The sequence below is a fragment of the Convolutriloba macropyga genome, chromosome 2, assembly GCF_964194025.1.
Source record: "Convolutriloba macropyga chromosome 2, txConMacr16.3, whole genome shotgun sequence".
Lineage (NCBI taxonomy): Eukaryota > Metazoa > Xenacoelomorpha > Acoela > Convolutidae > Convolutriloba > Convolutriloba macropyga.
The window spans coordinates 29,403,573-29,424,575 of record NC_134469.1 but is presented as its reverse complement, the minus strand read 5'-3'; the positions used below and the strand labels follow the sequence as shown (position 1 = coordinate 29,424,575).

At 32.9% G+C, this 21,003-nt stretch overlaps 1 protein-coding gene across 1 annotated transcript in view; it reads left to right on the top strand.

Moving 5' to 3' along the window:
- Window positions 1–4,919: 4,919 nt before the first annotated feature.
- Window positions 4,920–21,003, top strand: part of LOC142335232 (fas apoptotic inhibitory molecule 1-like) — a 17,539-nt gene continuing 1,455 nt past the window's right edge. Inside the window, exons 1-3 of the mRNA XM_075383632.1 lie at window positions 4,920–5,827; window positions 9,505–9,730; window positions 15,454–15,503. Of these exons, the coding sequence (XP_075239747.1) occupies window positions 5,669–5,827; window positions 9,505–9,730; window positions 15,454–15,503 (435 nt within the window). The 5' untranslated portion in view covers window positions 4,920–5,668. The remainder of the gene's footprint in view (window positions 5,828–9,504; window positions 9,731–15,453; window positions 15,504–21,003) is intronic.

Genomic DNA, 21,003 nt, shown 5'->3' with positions numbered 1-21,003 from the left:
ATTATTTTTATTTTTATTCGTATTATTATTATTATTTTTATTATTATTATTATTAGTATTATTATTATTATTATTATTATTATTATTATTATTATTATTATTATTACTATTATTATTAATCAAGAGAAAAATTTGATATTTCTTTCTTTGCGTTTGAAAAATTGGATTTTTGGAACTTTCGAAAGTAATTGCAGGTAAATTGAAACAAAATTGACGCAAATGTAAAGAGGAACTCATATGAAGCTATTCAAAATGTCTACTAGATGTTAGGCCAGACGTGATCAACCGTTATTAGCAAACTCGTTTGAACTCAAAAAAGGGGTTAAGGTTGCTGTGAATCTGCTCTAAAAAGTCCTTTTATCCATCTTAGACAAACCCTCATATACCAAACAATTGGTAATTTTTGAACTTTTTTGCATTCAAGATTAGTTTGTGTTATGTATTTAAATTTTGAGTTCGGTCACTGGCGACAAAAACGAGCGCTGAATTTGTATGGAACGAAAAGCAGTTGTGGAATAACACTTATTCAGAAAATAACTGTTAACTTTTTTTTTGCCAGTTCCATTGTTTGCAGTCTTTAATTTTGAACATCAATACAAAGTTCTGTGGAGTTGAAGACCATTGAAAACAATTAAACATCGAGAACTAAAGGAATAAGGTCGAAATTTAAACTAAAACTATTTCTCACGGGCCAAAAAAGCACATACCGAAGGCGCTAAAGATCGAAAAACTGAAAAAACATTTTTGCATTTTTTCCATTAAAGTTTTATTAAATTTAGAGCGGTATCTATAACACAAAAAATGTAGACATATTATAGATTAAATGGAAACTAAAAAAAAGCAAATACATTTTTTTGTAATGTCAATTCTTGGCAATTATAAACAATGTCTCCTCTAAATTTTTCTCTTATGAAAAGTCGCGAACATGAAAAAACTGTTTCACTGGTTACTCTATCAACTTTTCGTGGTACATAACTTTGATATGTTGTTTGATTTAATATTTTATATCGTTACTGAAACGATAAAAAACCAAAAAAGATCAGTTATCTGCGTTTTCATAAAATGTTACGACACAAGCTCGTCTTTATTTCTGACCCAATTGTCAACCAATTGAAGAGATGTTCAAAAATAGATGTTTGAGTTTTAATAATATCGCTACACACCCAAACTACTAAATGAAGTAAATGATAACTTGCTTCATTAAGGCACTCAAATGATCTGTCATATATAAATCTATGGGAAAAACAAACAAAAACAACAACAAAATGAACAAAAACCAAAAACATTACGGCAAAAACGATTCAATTTTGCTTTTTCTTATATACCAAGCAGATAGATATTGTCATTGATGAGACTAGGTAATAGGTAGGCAAAAAGAGGAAATAATGAGGTGAAGTTCACAAATCGATTAACATTTTTTAAACCAATCAAATCGACAAGCCTTAAAAACCATGAGGTTTTGACTAAAAATTTCATAACAAATTTACTAAAATGTACTTATGATATCATTAGGACATCGCTTTGTTTAGATTAAGCCGTATAATTGGATTAAAGATTTAGAAAAAATAGAAACCATTCTCTGAAAACAGGAAGTATTGAAGCCATTAATATCATTAGCATTTATCTGAATACTATGTTTTCTTCATTCAAATTTTACTCATAGTAATCTGGTTAAAAATACAGAGCATCCATTTTTACGACATAATATAAATAAATAAGTTAAATGATGAATTACAAGAAAGCCGATGAAACCTCTCAATGGTGACAATAAGCTACCAGTTGAAAGAAATATAAAAGAAATGAAAAAAATTAAGATCCAAAACTTTTTCTAAAAATAAATGAATTAATACTGCTTTGACTTCCAGACTATTGAATATAAACTGACAGCATCAAGTAAGTTCAATTAAATCTTAATTGGAACTTGATAAAATATCTCAGCATTCAGAAAAGTTGTTTCTTTCTACAAAATAAAGGACAAAAAAACAGGCAAAAACAGCAAACTCGAAACAAAAATTGGTAGAGAAAAGATTCGAAGCTGTTGAAAATAACTTCTCTGTGAAAACGGTTTTATTTCCTTTATCTCTTGAACAGCAATGAGATTTTTGTAATTGAAACGATGTCAGTTCAAGAAATCAACCAAAACGAACATTTACATTAGAAACATCAAATTTTTAAGAAAACCCGTAGTATCAAATACATGAAACTCAATAGTTTTCAACGGAAATCAATAAAAAAACACTAAATTGCGCCTCTATGGCAAGACGATGATACTTGTCGTTCATATTTAATCAGTAAGTCATCATAATAGGTCTGACTGTGAAAAAGAGAAATTAAGGCAAAAACTCAATAGAAACGTGCGAGGAGAAAGTGTCGAAGCCATTAAAACAAAAGTTTTTCTCTTAAAAGTGCATCTATGGTCAATTGAACGTCTTTCTGACACCAATGGCAACTGTCAAAATAGGCTGATGTAATAAGATTTCAAAAGGAACCAAAAATATAAAAAAATATCCAAAATTTTTTAAAAAATCATGAAAGTCCCGTGGCATAGGACTACAAAAATTTGTTAGGACTACAAAAATTTCTTAAAAGTCTCAAAAAAATCAAAATTTCATTAAAACTCTTGAAAACTCAGAGTCGATCCGCTGAAAACCAACTAGTTGTTCATGGGGCCTCACTTGACTGTAAATGAGATCTGTCATTAATGAACTTTGATTTGAAAAGTGACCATTCTGCAAGAAAATTGCAAAAAAATATGAACAAATTTAAAAAAAACCGCTCTCCAACAGAATTCGAAATTTTTCTTAATAAACTTGATATTAAAATTCTAAGCTGGGCGAGCATTTTTATGATACTTTTCACATTTTTCTAAGAGGTGAGTGGTATCATAAAACAAAAAAGCCAATTCAGTTTGACTCAACAAAAGATCCATTTCAGTAAATAGTTCCTCCCGCACAAGTCGGAACAAAAAATGAATTTTTTATTCAGATAACTGAACCGAGAATGTTTGATATCAAGGTGAAAATAATCTGTGTATCCAGATGTTTGGAGCAACAGATTATTCTCACCTTGTCCAATCAAAAAGCTCAACGAGAAAGAAACGAATTAGTCTCAGAGAATTTTTTTGTTGCTTCGCATTGAAGACTTTGCATCTCTTGAAAAAATGTATATTTGATACACCGACACACTCATTGCTTAACGAGTTAAATTAAACTGTTGCATTGAACAGTTGTTGTGTTGAAAAATGACTTTTAATCTCCGCATACCAACTGAAAATTACAAATTCTCCCTGTAATGATTTTGTATCGCCAATACCAATTTTGAATCAGTTAATCAAAAAAGGGGGCAAATTTTCAGTGGAAAATTAGGAAGCATAATTGCTATTTTTAACAAAAGTGAACGAAAATTTGATTTTGCTGGCAATTTTTTTTCTCAAATTAAGTTACTCAACCTAAACATGGCAACAAAATAAATACTCCGATTTTTATTATTGATGGTTTTTGATATCAATCTGGTTTTTATCTTCCTATAATATCCACTTCTACCATTTTCATCATCATTTTTTAATTAACGATATTACCAAAATTTAGAAATGTCTCTATTCCGTACCTCTCTCCAAACAATAATTATCAGGTATAATTGGAGCACACAAATACAAAAACTTTTCCTTATAATTTTTAGAAGCAAGTAGCCCCTGTCTTTGAAAAAGGCATCAGACTTAATCCTGATATCGGCCATTTTGCATACTCAAACATTAGCAAAAACTTTTCACAGACTTCGCCTTGAACAAATGGCAGAACATTTAATTATGAAAAAAATAACCAAAATTGGTTTGGTCTCCCAAAACATAAATCGTGTCATGATAAAATATTTGCCCCAACGGAGAAAAAAATTCGTAACGTTGAAGAAAACGAAATAGTCTTGACAATTTTTTTGATTTTAGCAGAAACGTTTAACTTAATATACCTTGACAATTTCATCCAAAAAAATGAAAAAAGCGTCTAGTTTTGGAGATAAAGAAAGCTTTTTATTATTTTCGTTTTTAGTTACAGGAAACAATGTGTTAAAGTGTTAAACGAAATATCTGAAAAAAAAACAAATCAAGGTGTTCCACGAGGTGCTGGACTAAGACAATAGTTTTTACACTTTATATCAACATTTTCAGTGACGAAAAGGGCGGACTTCCAATTTTCTACCGTTAGCAGATGATACAGCAACCCTGTTAATCAAAATAGTGTCGCAATTCATTTATAAGAATTTTTTTCGTGAATTGAAGAAACTTCCAAGAGATCTAGGAAAGAAAAATTTAAGAAAAGATTAAAAGAAGAGATGGAAAAATGACACGAACGCGTTCCAATAGACAAAAAATTGAAGGGTTCAGAATATTATTTTATTTAAATAATTCACGAATTTGGGAAATCGAACCTTAATTAATATTCAGTTATTCAATAGAAAGATGTGATATTGCTGATTTAAGATGTAACTTTAAAATTGTCGTTTTTCCAGTTTACGAGTTGGAACAAAAACTGATGTGATTTTCATCTTCAGTGATGATCTGGCCATTTTCGATTACTAGCTATATGAGCAGCAGAACGAAAGCAACTGACCAGTTTGGGAAGAGCTCTTTCTCCATATGCCAGGGGTGCCTGGGTAGGGTCGATGTTGGGGGGCAGGTACTGAGATATCCGAGTCGTGGCCATTTCTTCAGTAAAATATGTCAATTAATTTAACCAGTTTATGTCAATTAATTTAACCGGTATTTTTTAAATATATAAACAATGATGCTTTTCAGAATTTAATGATTCAGTCCTTTTATATATAGACAGAACAAGTTGATCCCTTGTCTCGGATTTTGAATTTAGTTTCAAAAACAAATTCAACTGATTTTAATGCACAGGTAATTTTGAGCACGTGCGTGCGAGCTACGGAGAATGTAATAATAAACCACACAGGCGTATATACATCAGTTGTTCATGAAGAATAAGCAATAGACGTTTTTGCACTTATAAGCACTGGTTTGCAATGCATTACTCGTGTTTTCATACGGTGCATATTGGTCACCTGTGACGTATATCTTTAACTGTTGTGATTACTGGTGCTTAAACTGAACGGATTAAAATTATTTTGCATTTCTCCGATTTAAATTATGACATTGTTCAATTTCATTCAAAAGATTTTTCTAGTGCAACATTATAACGGGCAAAGATCACATTCGAGTCCAATAAGGTCTTTATAATTTTAATAAAATTGCCTTTTTAGTCCTCTGTAAATTAAGAAGTTTGTAAGTCAAACTGTTTTTTGTTAAGCTAGTTGTTGAGCTGCCGTTAATTAACAGTCGAAGAAAAAGTTAAATTTAGCGGAGAAGAATCTATACAAACATTTACCGAAATTGTTCTATTATTCTTTTTCAAATTTCCGTTCGTTATATTTATCAAGAACTAACTTATTACGATGACCACCTTGGTTTAACGGAAATCAACGTCTAGAATCTGAAGGCGCAAATTTCGAGTCGCATTTTATTACTGGAAACGATAATAATAATTCCAATTTTACTGTGTCGATACTCCGCACCTTTAATTATTCATCTTCATCGATAAACTAGAACTGTAGAACAAATTAAGATACTTTTTCCTTTTGCCCCCCGTGGTGTAAGAATACAAACTTCCGCAATATGAGTGTGCAGCAGTATTCGAATAGTAGCGGGGGAGGGGGAGGAGGGGGCTTCGAGGCTACGGCAGAGTGGGCTATCACCCTGAGTGATGGTAAACACAGAATCCAGTTCGAACATGGCACCACTTCAGGCAAACGGGTCATCGTACTCGACGGAAAGGTGAGCAAAAACGAGCACATTTTAGACACAAGGCTTGGGCGAAGTTTGCCTTTAGTTTCTATAGCTACATCGGAAATAGTATTTGTGATCGTGTAATTTGATATTAACTGTACTTATAATCGAAACCAAAAGCGGTGTTGAATTGCTAGGTGGCGACGAAAATCTGTTGATGTTTTAGATCAAATTTAGTTGCTGTAAAAGTTCAAAAAATGATATTTTTACTTTGAGGGCAAACGTTCCCCAATTCTATTTCGCTGTACAGGGTTCAAAAGGTAAGAGTAGTAAGAAAAGTGAGGAGAAACTTCGTATTATACACCCAAAAGCAGAGTCGTCGCCGTTTCAAATTTTTCTATCGTTCTCAGTGGCTGTTAATATTGTACTTAATTTACTAATTATTCTCCTTTTTATTACGCACGACACGTGAATTACAAGGCTCATTGACTGATAACCAAAATAAGGAGGCTCACTTGTCTACCAAATGAGGAAGAGAAACAACACTTTCAAAAATACACATACTCTTCGAAAATAATTGGTTAATGAGTAATTTGTCTTAAGTGCAAATCGATGAATGCATTAATTACTACCGCATTTTAGAGCCAATGATAACTGCTATCAATAATAAAAAACAAGACAAGCAACAAAAACAACAAAAGTTAAATTCCCGTCTAACTCAAATTCTATTTCTTTTGTTTTTTAAAAAAAATCTCTAACAAATTCAAAATACATCAGTTAATACCTAAACTAAAAAATCAACTTGTACTTAAATTAGAAGCAGGGGTGACCTGTTTTCAATAGAACGTTGTAACAAGTCAAGAAGAGCAAGAGTAAGAGGAGGCAAAATGAACCATCAGCTGCCGACCAGAACTACTTGATAGAGTCTTTTGTAACTCCATCGGAGCCGTTGGCACGATTCAATATCGAGAAAGTGAGTTAAATACTACCACATTGAAGAACCAACGATAATTTTCTTGATGAGAATAGGAGACAATATAGAAAACTAAATCAATGAACAAAAAGAGATAATGATTGAGACAAAAATTCAATATATATTTTGGAAACGCTTGAAAAAAATCCAATTTTTATCAGACAATACCAGAAAAACGTCTAATTAGTATCAATTAAAACATCAATTAACATTTAATTGCCATAAGCAAGAAAATTTTAGGTCTCTTGATCACATGTGGGACATCACACCGGTTCTTACTGAGACTGAGAAACAGGTAGAAAAATTAAGAGAACAGCAAAATTTGAATATACGTTTCTATTTTTGAAAACAGTTTCCAAGTAAAAAAAACCATTAGCTTTCAACTGAAAATATTGGATAGGCTGTTTGAGATAGAGATTTGCATGGAATTTTTGAGATAGCGATTTGCATAAGACTACAATGGAAAATGATAGTTACATCTAATTGTAAAGTACTCATTTAAAGTTTGTGAGAAAACGGTGTCGAAATCTTTACGATCATGTGTTATTTATTAAACTTATTATATATAAATAAATGCTGTCATCCACAAAACTCATGGAAAACCGTGTTGTAGAAGGCCCGAAAACCCATAAAAAATGAGACAAAAAAAATCGTCAAATAATTTCAAAAAATTATCACCAATAAATCAAATCACAGAGGGTTTTTAAAAACTAAAATAATGGAGCCACAACACAAGGAACAAACAAAAACTAGTAATAACATAAAGTGTTTGTTTACATGATTGTCAGAAGTGTGATTAGAAAAAACCGCCGCAATTCAAAACTATATGATTTGATTAAACCAAAAGCGTTCAAAAATTTTAAAACCTAAACTAGCAACAAAAGCAAAATGGAAAAAAGAATTCAATTTTATGGGTGGCCAAATGTATCTCAAATTAGACTACAAAATAAAAACTAGTATAGACAGTACCATTTTAAAACAATCAGCTGCAACCTTAACACAACAATGATATAATAAGAAAACTTGTTTGCGCTGCCAAAATGGAGGGGAGATATCCCCAATAAGACTAAGGTACAAGTTGTCAAAAAGAAAAAAAAAACAAAAAGTGGCAGAGTTCAAAAGGTTGAACAATTTTTTCAAAACGGAATTTCAAAGTCATTGATATCATTAGCAGTCAACAGAAATCATGAAATAGAACTGTTTAAGTCACCAGAATTAGCCACTGAGACCTGCCATAATCCAGAATGTGTGATAGTACTGCAAAAATAAGAGAGACAATTACTTGTAAAAAGCTCAATTATAATTTGCAAGAAAACGGTTTCGAACACGTTTCAACAATACGGTAATCACATTGGGAATCATTCTTTTAAATGCACTTCGTTTCAGAAGTGAAATGAATTGTTATTAAAACGACAATCGGACAAGGCAACAAAAACAACTTTCAAAATTTGCAAATATCCAGAAGTGAAAAAAAAAATACTTAGAACACGTGGTATCAAAGCAATGAAGCCAATAATTAAAAGGAACAAAAAATAAACTCAAAAATTTTTATTTTAATTCACTGGAAAAAACTTGTGTTCACTGACACTAACCAAGGGGTTGAAATAATGTAAAAATTTGAAAGTGAACTTATATTTCTTAAAACAAACAAATTCAAATAGATTAGAGCCACTAGATGTCAGCTGAAAGCAAAACATAGGTTCAATTAAACTATTTAAGGAGGCCAATTGGATCTTTATTCAGTTATACAAAGTCATGACATCGCATAAAAAGACAACAAGACATGGATACAAATTTAAAAAAACAAGATGTTAAAGGCATCAAAACCATGAAAATCTCTCTAGTAACATAATATATGATAATGAGGCCTCATGTTGACGGCAAAACGTGGTGGTTGAAATTAGATTAGAAATTTTTCTGGTCCGTATTAAACAACAAAATAAAACAAAAAAGCTAAATTAATTTTAAAAGAGACTTTGCCTCAATGGAGTGATGTTTTTCTTTTGATTGTCAAAAACCACGAAGAGACCCAAACTAAACTGCACAATGCGAGTCGTTCAATTAGAACAGCTAATTATTCCGTTGGTAAACAAAACAGATACTTTGGCAACAAAATGTCAATATATCAAAATGAAAAGTTTCATTTTGGATGATGATTGTTTTAAATTAGCGAAAAATCAGCAAATATTTTTTTCCTTCAAAAATTTTGCGGGCTTCAAAAATATTGCTCTTAGAAAAAAAGAAGTAGAGCTAGCCTTCTTTTGAGTTGATTCAAACGTCTGTCAGCAATTTGACGTCGGTCTCTACGTCCGGCAGATTCCAAAAAAAAGTGAGCCGAAGAAACATTTGATGTCATTTTTGATGAAAAAAAGGCTGAATTTTGAAAAAAATCCATCTTCTGGGTCCTTAGGCGAAACCAATAGCACTATTGTCTACAAAATTAACGAAAAATTGGGCAAAAATTCCCTAAAATGTGTTCTAAAACAACGGATATCATTCCAATGTTCACAAATCTTTGAACCTCGATAACTCCCTCGAAAAAATGACGTTCAAAAAGTCTTAGTTCCATATTCTACGCTGTACGGGCTTTCTAATGATACCAATCACAACCCTCTACAATGAATATATCGATCGGCCGAAATTTACAGAACAAAAAACCATTTGAGTATATAGTTCCTCACCCCACAAAGTGGGCCGGAACAATAAGAGCTTGTGTTCTGCCCACTTGTGTTCTGGCATGATGTGAATTCAGGAGATCTACAGGAAGAACTGGATGTTCAAGTTGGTTGGGACGGAGTCCTTCTACATAAACAAGAAGACAAAGGCAACTATTGTGATAGACGCAGTCAGTGGATTCTCCTACGAGTACACTTTGGAGATAAATGGAAAACCACTGCAGAAGTTCACCAAAGACTACTCCAAAACATGCAGAATATGGTGTGTAGAGGCACAAGGGCAAGAGTTCAGAATATGTATGGGTACGCTCAACAATATTATTAATGGTCTTCTAAATAATCTCCCATTCTAAACAAGGACTCTTCTTTATAATAGACCGTTGTCTATAATGAACCAGAGAAAACTTAACACGTCCTAAGAATACTATTTGGTTTGCTAACAAAAAATAGTGTAAAGAAAAGATGTCAGGAGTTTAATGGTAAGAAATTGATAGTTGAAATTGACTCGTCGAGTGTTAAACTTCTGGAATAAATCTCTTTCACCGCTTTCTTGTACTAATCTGTCTTCCTACACAGAGACAAACAGCATAAAAAACGTTCAAATTTTAATAACTTTTTGTGCTGTATTTGTTATAACCCCCCTCATTGAGGACAAGTTGGTTCACCTTCAAAGAGAATACTCATTGTCAAGTGTGTTTTTATTACCTGAAAGCTCGTCGTAAAAGTCTAGCACCCCTTTTTATGTCTTCTCAGTCCATTCACTTAGAAAACAAAGTCTTGACCGCCAGGTGACAAAAAAATGCGTCTAAAGTTAAAATTTTAGCAAATCAAATCAATAGTTCTCTTGAGATAGATAGACAAAAGTGCGTTGAAGGATCAAAAAGTTGGAATCCAAAGAAGCTTACAAATTACTTAGAAATATTTAAAAGGAAAGCTCAATCCCAGCAAAGATGATGTATAATGGAAAACAAGTCAAGGGACCTCAAAACATATGTGACGCTTTCAACGATCATTTTGCATCCTAAAAAGGAAGTCTTGGAAGAAATCTCTAAAATCAAATCGGGTTCAATTTTGATTAACTAGTTTTTATAAGGTTTCCTCAAAACAGCTGCACCATTCCTGATAAACCATATATTATTCATTTTCAGTTGTTCGTTTAACAAATACCAGTTCTCAGACATATGGCAAAATTTAATACAGAACTATTACGCATAAATTATTTTTCCTGGTTCGGCGAAAAATTTTGCAACTTTACTAAAGTTATGAAAGTGTATGAAGATCTGAAAATTGCTCATTTCCTTTTGTTTTTTGTTAATTCTGGTCAAACGTTCTAAAATTTCAATTCAAGAGTATATTCTATGGGTTTCCATCAGTTTTTAGTTTTGATGTGAAATTTTTTGACTCAGCGTTGTTCAGATGACCTAATTTCTGTGAAGCATTAAATTGAGAGTCAACTAAATTTGAATTGGTCGTTGTCACCGTTGAATGAAAATCGCGAACAGCTTTTGCGTTAGAGAGGTCAATAAACGCCTGCGTTTTGCAATAAGACACAAAAAGAGTAGTGAGTTATCGATTTGATTGCACTAACCTATGGAATGAAGCCAAAAGTAGAAAAACTAAAATCAAATCATCTCCAAAACATACAACCATTTGTTTTACAGAGTCAAAAAATTGTACCAGTTTAGAAAAGGAGCCAAGCTTTATAATTCAAGTTGTTTTGCTGGCAACAGCCTGGGAAACTCCAGATAAATTTAAAATCAATGAAAAGCACCTGAAAGAGATTTGAGAACATTTACCTGGCCTATTGAATTTCATGCAAACACCCTACTCCAGACACAGTCCTTTTTACTTCAATGGACACATTGTAGAAAGTTAAAATGGAGTTTAGCAAGGAGGGACACAATCTCTCTCCATCATGCCCCAACTTAGTACGAAACTCTTGGTATCTATTGTGGGACAGAAAGTGATCTAAAAGAATGTTTTCGCTTATTTATGGAGATAGAGAAAAAGTTGAAGAAACTTTTTCTTAAAGTTAAAAGTTAAAGTTAAAAGTTCTTAAAGTTCTTAAAGTTGAAAGAAACAATATGCATGCAGTAAAAACTTGTTAGTTTCGATGAATATGTACAACGGATGACTGATGGAGGCAAAGGAGTTCTGGTAGTACTTATCGGAAAAATTAATTTTGAAGCCAGAATTTTTCAAATTCTGTCAAAATGTAACTCAATAAAAAAATGGAAGTGCTCAACTAAAAATTTGTTGCTCACGAAATCCTCGAAGAGTGTCTGGGTTATCCAAAACTGTTATGCAACCCACAAACGGGTGAACCGTACGAAGCAGTTTCCAAAAATTTCAATGATATTGACAAAGTGGGAGGTGATTATCTACGTATCATAGTCTGCTTGGAAAAAGTGGGGAAGTATTTGATAAACAAACGGCACGAAGAGTCTCCTAATAAGAATTTTGACAAACGCAAAAAAACCTACTAAACGCGTTAACCATACTTAATGCGGAGGCTTCACTCAGTGCTCTAACTTGCTTTGACTCAACATACATATGAGCACCAAACAAACTCAAATACAGAACTGCAAAAAATGAGCTGTAAAAACAGACTCTGAAACTCTCTGTTGGATCGGGGACGACAAAAAATTATACGCAAGAACGAATTACTTCACAAATTTGTTGCTAAAACCTCTAAAACAGAAATTGGGATCACCTCTTCTCAGCCTGCTTAACGGCTAGTTTTTCATCCCTTTTCGAGAAAAGGTGCTTAGAGACCTCATAACCCGATAGCAACTCCAGACCAGGTCATGTTTAACTTCGGCTTGGCACAGCGGACTGCCAGCACCTTTTGATGTGACAATAGTCTCCCCACTTCGAAATAACATTTATCCGTTGTAGGAAAGATCAAGGGTACATTTTGGCATCGCAGAAGTCAACGAAAACAATTCATTCCATTAGCTCCGAAAACTCTGTGAAATTTCCTTACAAGAAGTCAAAATGATCAACTATGTTGGCCAATGTTGCCAATATTTTTTTCGAGGGGCTAAGCATTGCAATCAGTTGATTGATCAAATTGACGTGAATGGTTTTGATAAAAATTACCAGGGCCATGCTAAATACACGGCACAAGTGAGCATGGAACTTGCGGCCGTTTGAAGTTGTAAAACGTCACAATGCACCAGCAATTAGTCGGTGAAATAAAACCGACTGTGTGAGCTGTTTTTTTCTTAATCATCTAAGCAATGGCCTTTGTAGCGCATAAACCTCAAAAGTTAGAAAAGTAGCTGTTTCGCTTAGATTATCGACTACTTTGAATAGTAAACCTGATTATGTGAGTAAATGGGCAGAAATTGAATATTCTATTATGCTCATCTTTTGTGAGATGAACCGATAACGGCTAGTTTTAGGAAACTAATTGATTTGTTCGGACCCGGTTAAAGTGGGGACAGAAGCTGCCATTTGATTACCAATTAATGATCTTTGCAATCTACATGTCATTCGTAACTAAATCTCTGAAAAAATATACCACATTTTGCTCTGCCTTGTTGGGTTGCATTGATGACATGCATCTATTTGGTGAGTCTACAACAAAAGTTCAACTCTACATTATTATGACTGTTGCGATGAAAATGCCATTGAAATCGTTTTTTTCTTTTGTTGTATGCAAAAACTATTCCAATTTATGGTTAGTGATGAAGAATGCGACTTTAAATGCATCTGCATCTTTAAATAAACGCTGTAGTTCATTAGCAGCATTAGTTCAGTCTAACATTGTATGCTAGTGTCCACAGTAAATTTTTTAGTTTTTTGGAAACATGATAATTTTGAATTTATTTGGTTTTCAGCTTTAAATTGTTTTTGTTGTTATTTGTCAACATAACCCAGTAAAAGCCTGAATTACCATGGCCAAATTTGATCAAGTCACCATGGTCGAATTCTGGAATGCAAATTAGTTCCGTTTTGTTATGTTAATATATGAGATTTTCATGAGTTTTGTGCAACTGGGTTACGTTCAAAAGCTAGGCGATTTTAAGGAAAAATTAGTAATAATTTTCTGAAAAATTAAAATACTTGAAATTTACCGAGCTAATTTTAAAATAAAAGTTTTTACCGGAAAATCCCTTAGCTTAAATTTCTGAAAAAAAGTAATAATTTCTACACAAATTTAATAACCAGTCTATCGCACGTTTTAATTCGATTACAATTAAGTGCAATTAAGTGTATAATTAGCTACAAAACCTTGCGATTTAGTAAAGCAAATGGTTGATTTTGATATTGCTGATTTTGGTTGCCAAATTGTGGAATTGTGTTAACGGGTTTGGTAACCTGATTCTGTTTTTGAACGTGACGTGATTCCGACAATTTAGAACAATCTAGCTGTTCGGAATTAAGGCTGCCGATGGATGTAGCCTTTATACCGCAATTTGACTTGATTGATTTCCGCAGGGGCAAAATCAGTCAATTGCAATTAAGGTCTTTTTTTGCTGTTTAATGAAGAAATTTTTTTCCTATGTTTTTTTTTTCAATTTTGCTCTCTAATCATCAAACCAAAGCTAGCCGATTTTTATTTCGTACAAAACATGAGGATAAATTTTATCAATAAGCATTTGAGTCCTTTTTCAATTTACATTTCGATAAATATTTTGATTCCTGGGTTAGTGAATAGCAGTGTTGGTCGTGTAGGAGCTATGCGTGGGAACCCATTTAAAGAGCGTATTTAATCATTTTGTGCTTTCTTATATTACCTTTTGCGTCGTTCTGTTAACGCTTCAACTTTACAGGTCCATTTTGTGTGCTTCTGTTTCATAGAAACCTTATAAAGGGGGCTTTTTTCGATCTGATAAATCTTGTATAGGAGAATTAACTTGTGTTGCTCTTTGTGACTGCTTCGCTGAAAGATATTACCGTAGAACAACTGATTGCTGCAGGAATCGAATATGTTATTCCACAAAAAAACATTACTAAATGATTTCACGCGGTTTTTTTACTTAATTCTTGCAACTTCCTCTCTGATCAATGTATATCACTAATACAGACTAGCTTGCAGTAGTCAATAAAAAGATATACAACAGCAATCAAATTTGCTGAGACTTTCGAAAGTTCATTTCTCTATTCATGCTTTCAATGAGTTAGTTGATCAGCCATACCAACTTAAGTCGTTTTCTCTTAACATAATTTTTATAATGAATATGACTGAATGCATGTTATTGATAGTAATTTTAACAATACTTAGATTTTATTCTATCACGAATTATTCTGACGCCTAACTGCTTTTGCGAGAAAACTTCGTTAATCCTTTGATACAATTTTAAATTACTTTTGCAACCCTATTTAAATATTTAAGGACGAATTTTAGTGCTTTTTGATTCACTTTTGCAAAAAGTACTTTGAAGAAAAACAGAGTTCATTTGCCTTTTTTTGTTTTTCAGCCTTTTTAATAGATGTTTAAAATGAGTCAGCAATATCTTCTTAAACAGTGTTTTTTTTTAAATCTGTTTGAAAATATCTGAATAAAGACTCTCTTGTGGTTTTGGAGGAATGAAGTTCGACAATTGCAAGCCAACGGAATTTAACGTCCTTGACATATACATCAAAGGTGTCACCTATTGTCACCATTGTCGACGAAAATAAAAACGGCCACAAAATAGCAAATTGCTTTTTTTTCATTCTCATTTTTGGTGTAACTTTTATCGTGAAAACTGCGACAGAATAAAAAAAATGTGTTGCAGTTTTCAAGCCCGCTCAGCTTTCTAGGTCTGAATAAGGAGAAAATTTAGATTCTGACTTTTTCTTAAGTTTTTGATTTTCGCAAAGCGATGATAGCCAAAGCTCAAAGAACGCTGAAATATTGTTTCATTGTTAATTTCATACAGTCCAATTGCATCTCAAACTGGAACACTTGCAAAGTATACTGCAATACACAGAGTTCCAGATTCTACCTCTACACTGGCTAATATTAAAAAAAAACTGAAATACATGGCGAAAAGCTGACAAATGATGAAAATGAATTTGCTCTCTTGTTTCAGAATTGGATACTCTAGATGTCTTCGTCAACGGTGAAAGTCAACATGCAGAGGTTAGAAAGTACACTTTGCAAATAAGATGCGAATAATCTTTCCAAGATGCACATTCATTACAACAGAAGAAATATAGCATTTAGATTTGAAATCGAAGCAAATCACGATAATTGGGAAACCATACTCTCCACTCTAATGTCCATCCTATACTAATGGGATCTCAAATTACATAATAAAACCAGCTGCATAAAAAATACCTAAAAAATAACAAATTCAGGGTAATCCCAGGTTGAGGTGCTCGCTTATGACGCAGACTAATTTTGAACGCACACAGGGGTACAGTGCAATCAAAAATATACAGGCAAGGGTTTTCTTCACGAGAAACATAAACACACCAGTACGTACGGCCGAGCCGTAGTCTTCCCAATAAAGGAGCCGAAATCTGCAACATGTATGAGCCCCGTTCTGCCACATACACGAGACAAGTTCTGCCCAACAGACCAGCAAAAAGCTTTGTCATAGGGGAGTTAAAGTCTGCCTGCCCCATAAGCCTTCTCCCCATAAATTTGAGGTACACAAAACATACGATAGAGTGCAGTATGTTAATACATTTGAGTGTCTGGAAATTTAATATCAATTCATGAGCTCTCTTTGCTGTCGAAGACAACTAATGGGATCTCAAATTACATAATAAAACCACCACCAAAGCGCAAATTCCACCAAAGCGCAAAGATCTTTTTGTACCCATGAGAGATGGATGGAATAATTTCAACAATCGTATTGAGTTCTGATACATTTGGGTGACTCCTTAGAAATTCTTTAAAAAGTTTTATTCGAGATTTGGGTGGATTTTTATCTTGGTTTTAATTTTGATTAAGTTTGCTTTTTTTTCTAGAAAAGATTGAGTTTCTCAAAATTCACTCAAATTCATGTAAACTTAAATAACCTATATGCCGTCATGTCGATCAGATCAAAAATTTTTTACTATGGTTCGAAATAATTAACATAAAATATCTACTTATAATCATCGTAGTTATTCTACAAAAATGTGGTGACATTGAAAGAAACCCAGGTCCACCAAATTTGAATAATATAACAACAATTGAAAAGTACAATAGTGGGTGTGGGATAAAATCGGAGTTTCCCAAGTTTTGGTATAAGAATTGTAAAAGCCTCAATACTAAACATGAGCAACTGTCTCAATTTTTGAAAAACCTTGATGAAACTTCATTCCTAGTTGTTACCGAAACATGGATATATGAAAACAACTGACCTTCCCGAGTTTTATCTGTGCTATGGTCATCTAATCGTTCATTAACCAAGCTCATCATTAACTAATGTACAGAGAGGCGGAGGGGTAGGTATTTGGTCCCCCAAACAGTTTACAGTAAAAATGAGAAATGATTTGCACAGAATCAACAAAAGAGTCAATGTGGATTGAAATTGGTAAGCCTTTAACACTCATTAGTGTAGCATACTGCCCCAATGTAAATCTTTCTAACTTTTTTCTGGATGAAAAGACTGTAAAAATCTCAAATGTGTATTTGTATACAGATAATCCAGTTTTATTCGGAGATTACAATATAAACTTGTTAGGCGCTAAAGGTACACAGTCAATTGATATTTTGACAGCAAACAATGGGCTATTTTACGTTAATGAAACGGAGGCAACATGGACAAAAGGTGAAAAATATTCGTTAATTGATCACTGTTTTATCTCGAAGAACCAAATTTTTGAAGACAATGTTCTAGAGTCGACTCTTGGAGTTGATCACTTCACAATAGTATATCAGTCATCATAATAGGTAGATCACAGTGGTAAGAAAAGACAGCTTTTGATACGTAACACCAAGAAATATTCAAGATCAAATTTAAATCGTGACATTGCGTTGCAAAAATGGTCGCCAACGTATCAGATAAATGAGCCTAACGAAATGTTTCGGAAACTTATTGACATTTTTGAAAATATACTGAGTTGTCATGCACCCTTGAAGTTGGTAGAAAGTAGTAGCAAAAAACAACAAAAGAAATGGCTGACAAAGGAACTACGTGGACTGATAAATGAAAAACACCGTCTCTTTAAAGCGTGGAAGAAAAAATAAAACCAGAGATTTATAAAATTTACAAATCTTTACGCAATTCAGCGAATATATAACTGAAGAAAGCTGCAGAGGATTATACAAAGAGTTTTTTTCCAGTAGCTACCAACTTCAAGAGAACAATGAAATTTCATCAAAAACAGGATCAACTACAACAGTCAAATATAAAAATTGACAAATTAAGGGAAGGTAGTCATTTTGTTGAGGATGACAGAAAAATTGCCAATATTCTTAAAAACTGTTTTACGAGGCTTGGATTATACAAAGGCAAAGACGTTTCTCCAAATCATTCTTCCCTAACATTTGAGGGACCCGAATTTAGCTTACAAGAGGTCACCAGAAAAGAATTGTATGATGTTAATGATAATCTACCTAAGCATAAATCGCCCGGACCAGTCTATATACCAGCATGGGCGCTAAAAGATAGTAAGCTGTCTATTAGAAGTCATTTACAATTTGTCGTCAATGAATGTATAAACAAAAACACGTTTCCTATTATTTTGAAAACAGCCCATGATACACCTGTTTATGAGAAAGGAGACCGACTAGAACCAGAAACTATCAACCTATATCAATCACATCAACTCTAGCAAAAATTTTTGAGCGATTACTACTTGAACAACTAACTCACCACCTAACTCTTAATGGTCTGATTAACAGGAATCATTTATGATTTCAAAAGCAAAAGTCGTGTCTCGATACAATCATTTTATTAAAAGAAAAAATAAACAAATGCGTTGACGAAAACGAAATTGTTGTCAAACTTTTTTAGATTTAGCAAAGGCCATCAACTCAATATTTATAGATGTTTTATGAACAAAATAAAATGGTATGGATTTGGAGAGAATGCAAGAATCTTATTAAAATCCTTCCTTTCTGATAAAAAACAGTGTGTAAAAAATGGGACAGCAAAGCAGATTGGGTTGTCATAAATCACGGTGTTCCTCAGGGAAGTGTCTTAGGGCCTTTAATTTTTAGACTTTATGTCTACGACTTCAGTGAAGCTGTATAGATGAATTGTGATGTATTAAAGTTTGCCGGCGATACAGCAATTCTATGTCATGCAAAAAATGAAGCAGATTTGCAGCTAATAGCTAAAAATACATTAAGCAAGACAGATCAGTATATGAAACAATCAGGTTAACCTTGAATGAGAAAACAACGGAGTTAATGGTGTTCAGGAATGAAATAATGTCCATCATTGAATCTGTCGATATCAGGGGACACCGATTGGAAGCATCTGAAAAATATAGATTTTTAGGTGTAATTAGTGATAGGGAACTGATATATATCAAAATCAACTAAATAAGGTCATTAGCAAAATGGCTTCAGCAATCAGATCATTATATTTGGTTCGTTATCAGGTACCGCTAAAAACAAAAATAAATATTTTTAAATCACTAGTTTTGTCTCATTTATATTTTAGTGCAATTTTTTTTCGAAACTTACTTTCTTACTCTATTGACAGAGTTAACAAACCGATAAACTGGGCATAAAAGTTTTCTTTATGAAAACCAAATACAAAACAGCCAGTGATCAACTTCTTGAGACTAAAATACTTCCAGCACAGCTCCAAATAACACGGGTGTCATTAAATAGGTTTTTCAACATTCTCCAACAAAGAAGAAGTTGCTCTAAGAAACATTTCAGATCTTTAGAAAACATGCCAACTATTGCAAACAAACGAACCCATAACCTTTTCTTAGAACAGAAATGTAAGTCAAATTGGAGTAATGGTTCAATTGTTCGTAACTTTATTCGAAAATGGAACACACTTCTAATTACAATTAGAAACGAAATATCGAAGACCAAATTTAAACAAAAAGTTACAGCGGAAACGCTTAAACGACACGAAAGAGTTCCAATAGACAGAAGGGTTGCAGGATTCAAACATATTTTATTAAACTATTTTAAGAAAACCGAAATTTAGTTTGTTATGAATTAGAAAAAAATATTGCTTGATTAATAAATTTCTAACATGTAACATTAAACAAGTGGTTAGTTTAATTTACGTATTTCAGATTTAAAAAAAAACAAGAGAATGATTGAGAAATTTTTTTGCAGCCCAAGAAAAACCGAGACTCTTTTTATACGACACTCACAATTTTTCAGATACTCAAGCCAGGGTTCAAAAGACATCACAAACGCACAAAAAACATAGCACAATTAACATGCCGCACATGTGAAATATTCCTAAACGGGCACAAGAACGCACCAGATAAAGTTAACAAACTGTCATAAAGCTAACAAACAGTCAACTTTGCACGATATAAAGTTAATAAACAGTCATATATTTTTTTTAAAAGAGAAGCGTTTATTCATAGGAGATTTTACGTGAAACACACTATTTTATATCACTTGAACTGGCATACACTCAATAAGAAAGAAATGAGAAAATTATTTATGAAAAAGACAGACACATTTTTTGATGTACAAATTTCTCATTTATCACTTTTTGATCCCAAAGTAAAAGTTCTTGGTGTTGCACATTCTCTATGGGTAGGAGTATTGGCGCTCTTGGTTAAAAAAGGAAAACTGTAAGCTCGTGATCTTTTGAAACATTATTATTAAAACATATAGGTTTTCTGTTATTTTATGTCCCTCTGTTTATTTCTCATTCATTGCAGTTTATTGAGTTTTAAATCGTTGTATAGCATTGAAATGTGCCACTGCACTGATTCTCCTGGTTCTCCAAATTTCATACTAGTTGTTGAAATATTAATATTTTTGTTTTAAATATTTATATTACATATTTGAGATAACTTAAGTTCATAATTTTATTTGAGTTTATATTCAAAATGTCAAGCAGTAAAATGTTTATTTGAGATCAATGGATGCTGGAAGAGAGCAATATCATTTTATATACTCGTTTTATACTTATATGGTACACGTATTGCCTTATAATAGCAAAAATTTGAGTAAAAATATACAGGAACTTCATTTTTGTATAACTTTAGTATACTTGTTTAGAGCTTACTATCAACTATTGTAGAAAGCGGTTGCTTGAATTGTTCAATAGATTTTGCTCCAGTTTTGTCAATTAATGAGCCCAGCTTTCGGTCAGAGATTAAAACAGAAAACATATTGCTTGAAATGAAATCATCTTCAAGCTACAAATTTTGGATCTATTCTGTTTCGCCCCCCAGTGTTTTTTACGCCGTCGTTTTAATTTATATGCTATTATGTAGAACGTTACTATGTAAAAAACAGCAGGTGTGGCTGGAGGGTTTAAAAAAGCCCACTAAGCTGGGGGGAGGGCAAAACAGATTAGATCCCAAATTTTCAAGCCGCTCCAGAACATTTTGTACGCTTTCAATTTTGTTAAGAAGCGTTGCAATCGATAGTTAATAGGTTTAAAAAAGATTTAATTTTGAGTAAAGTTAAGATTTTACTTCAATGTTCAAGTTATAACAAAATTAGTGGACGATCAAGTCCGGTCTAAAGGGTCGATAAATAATAG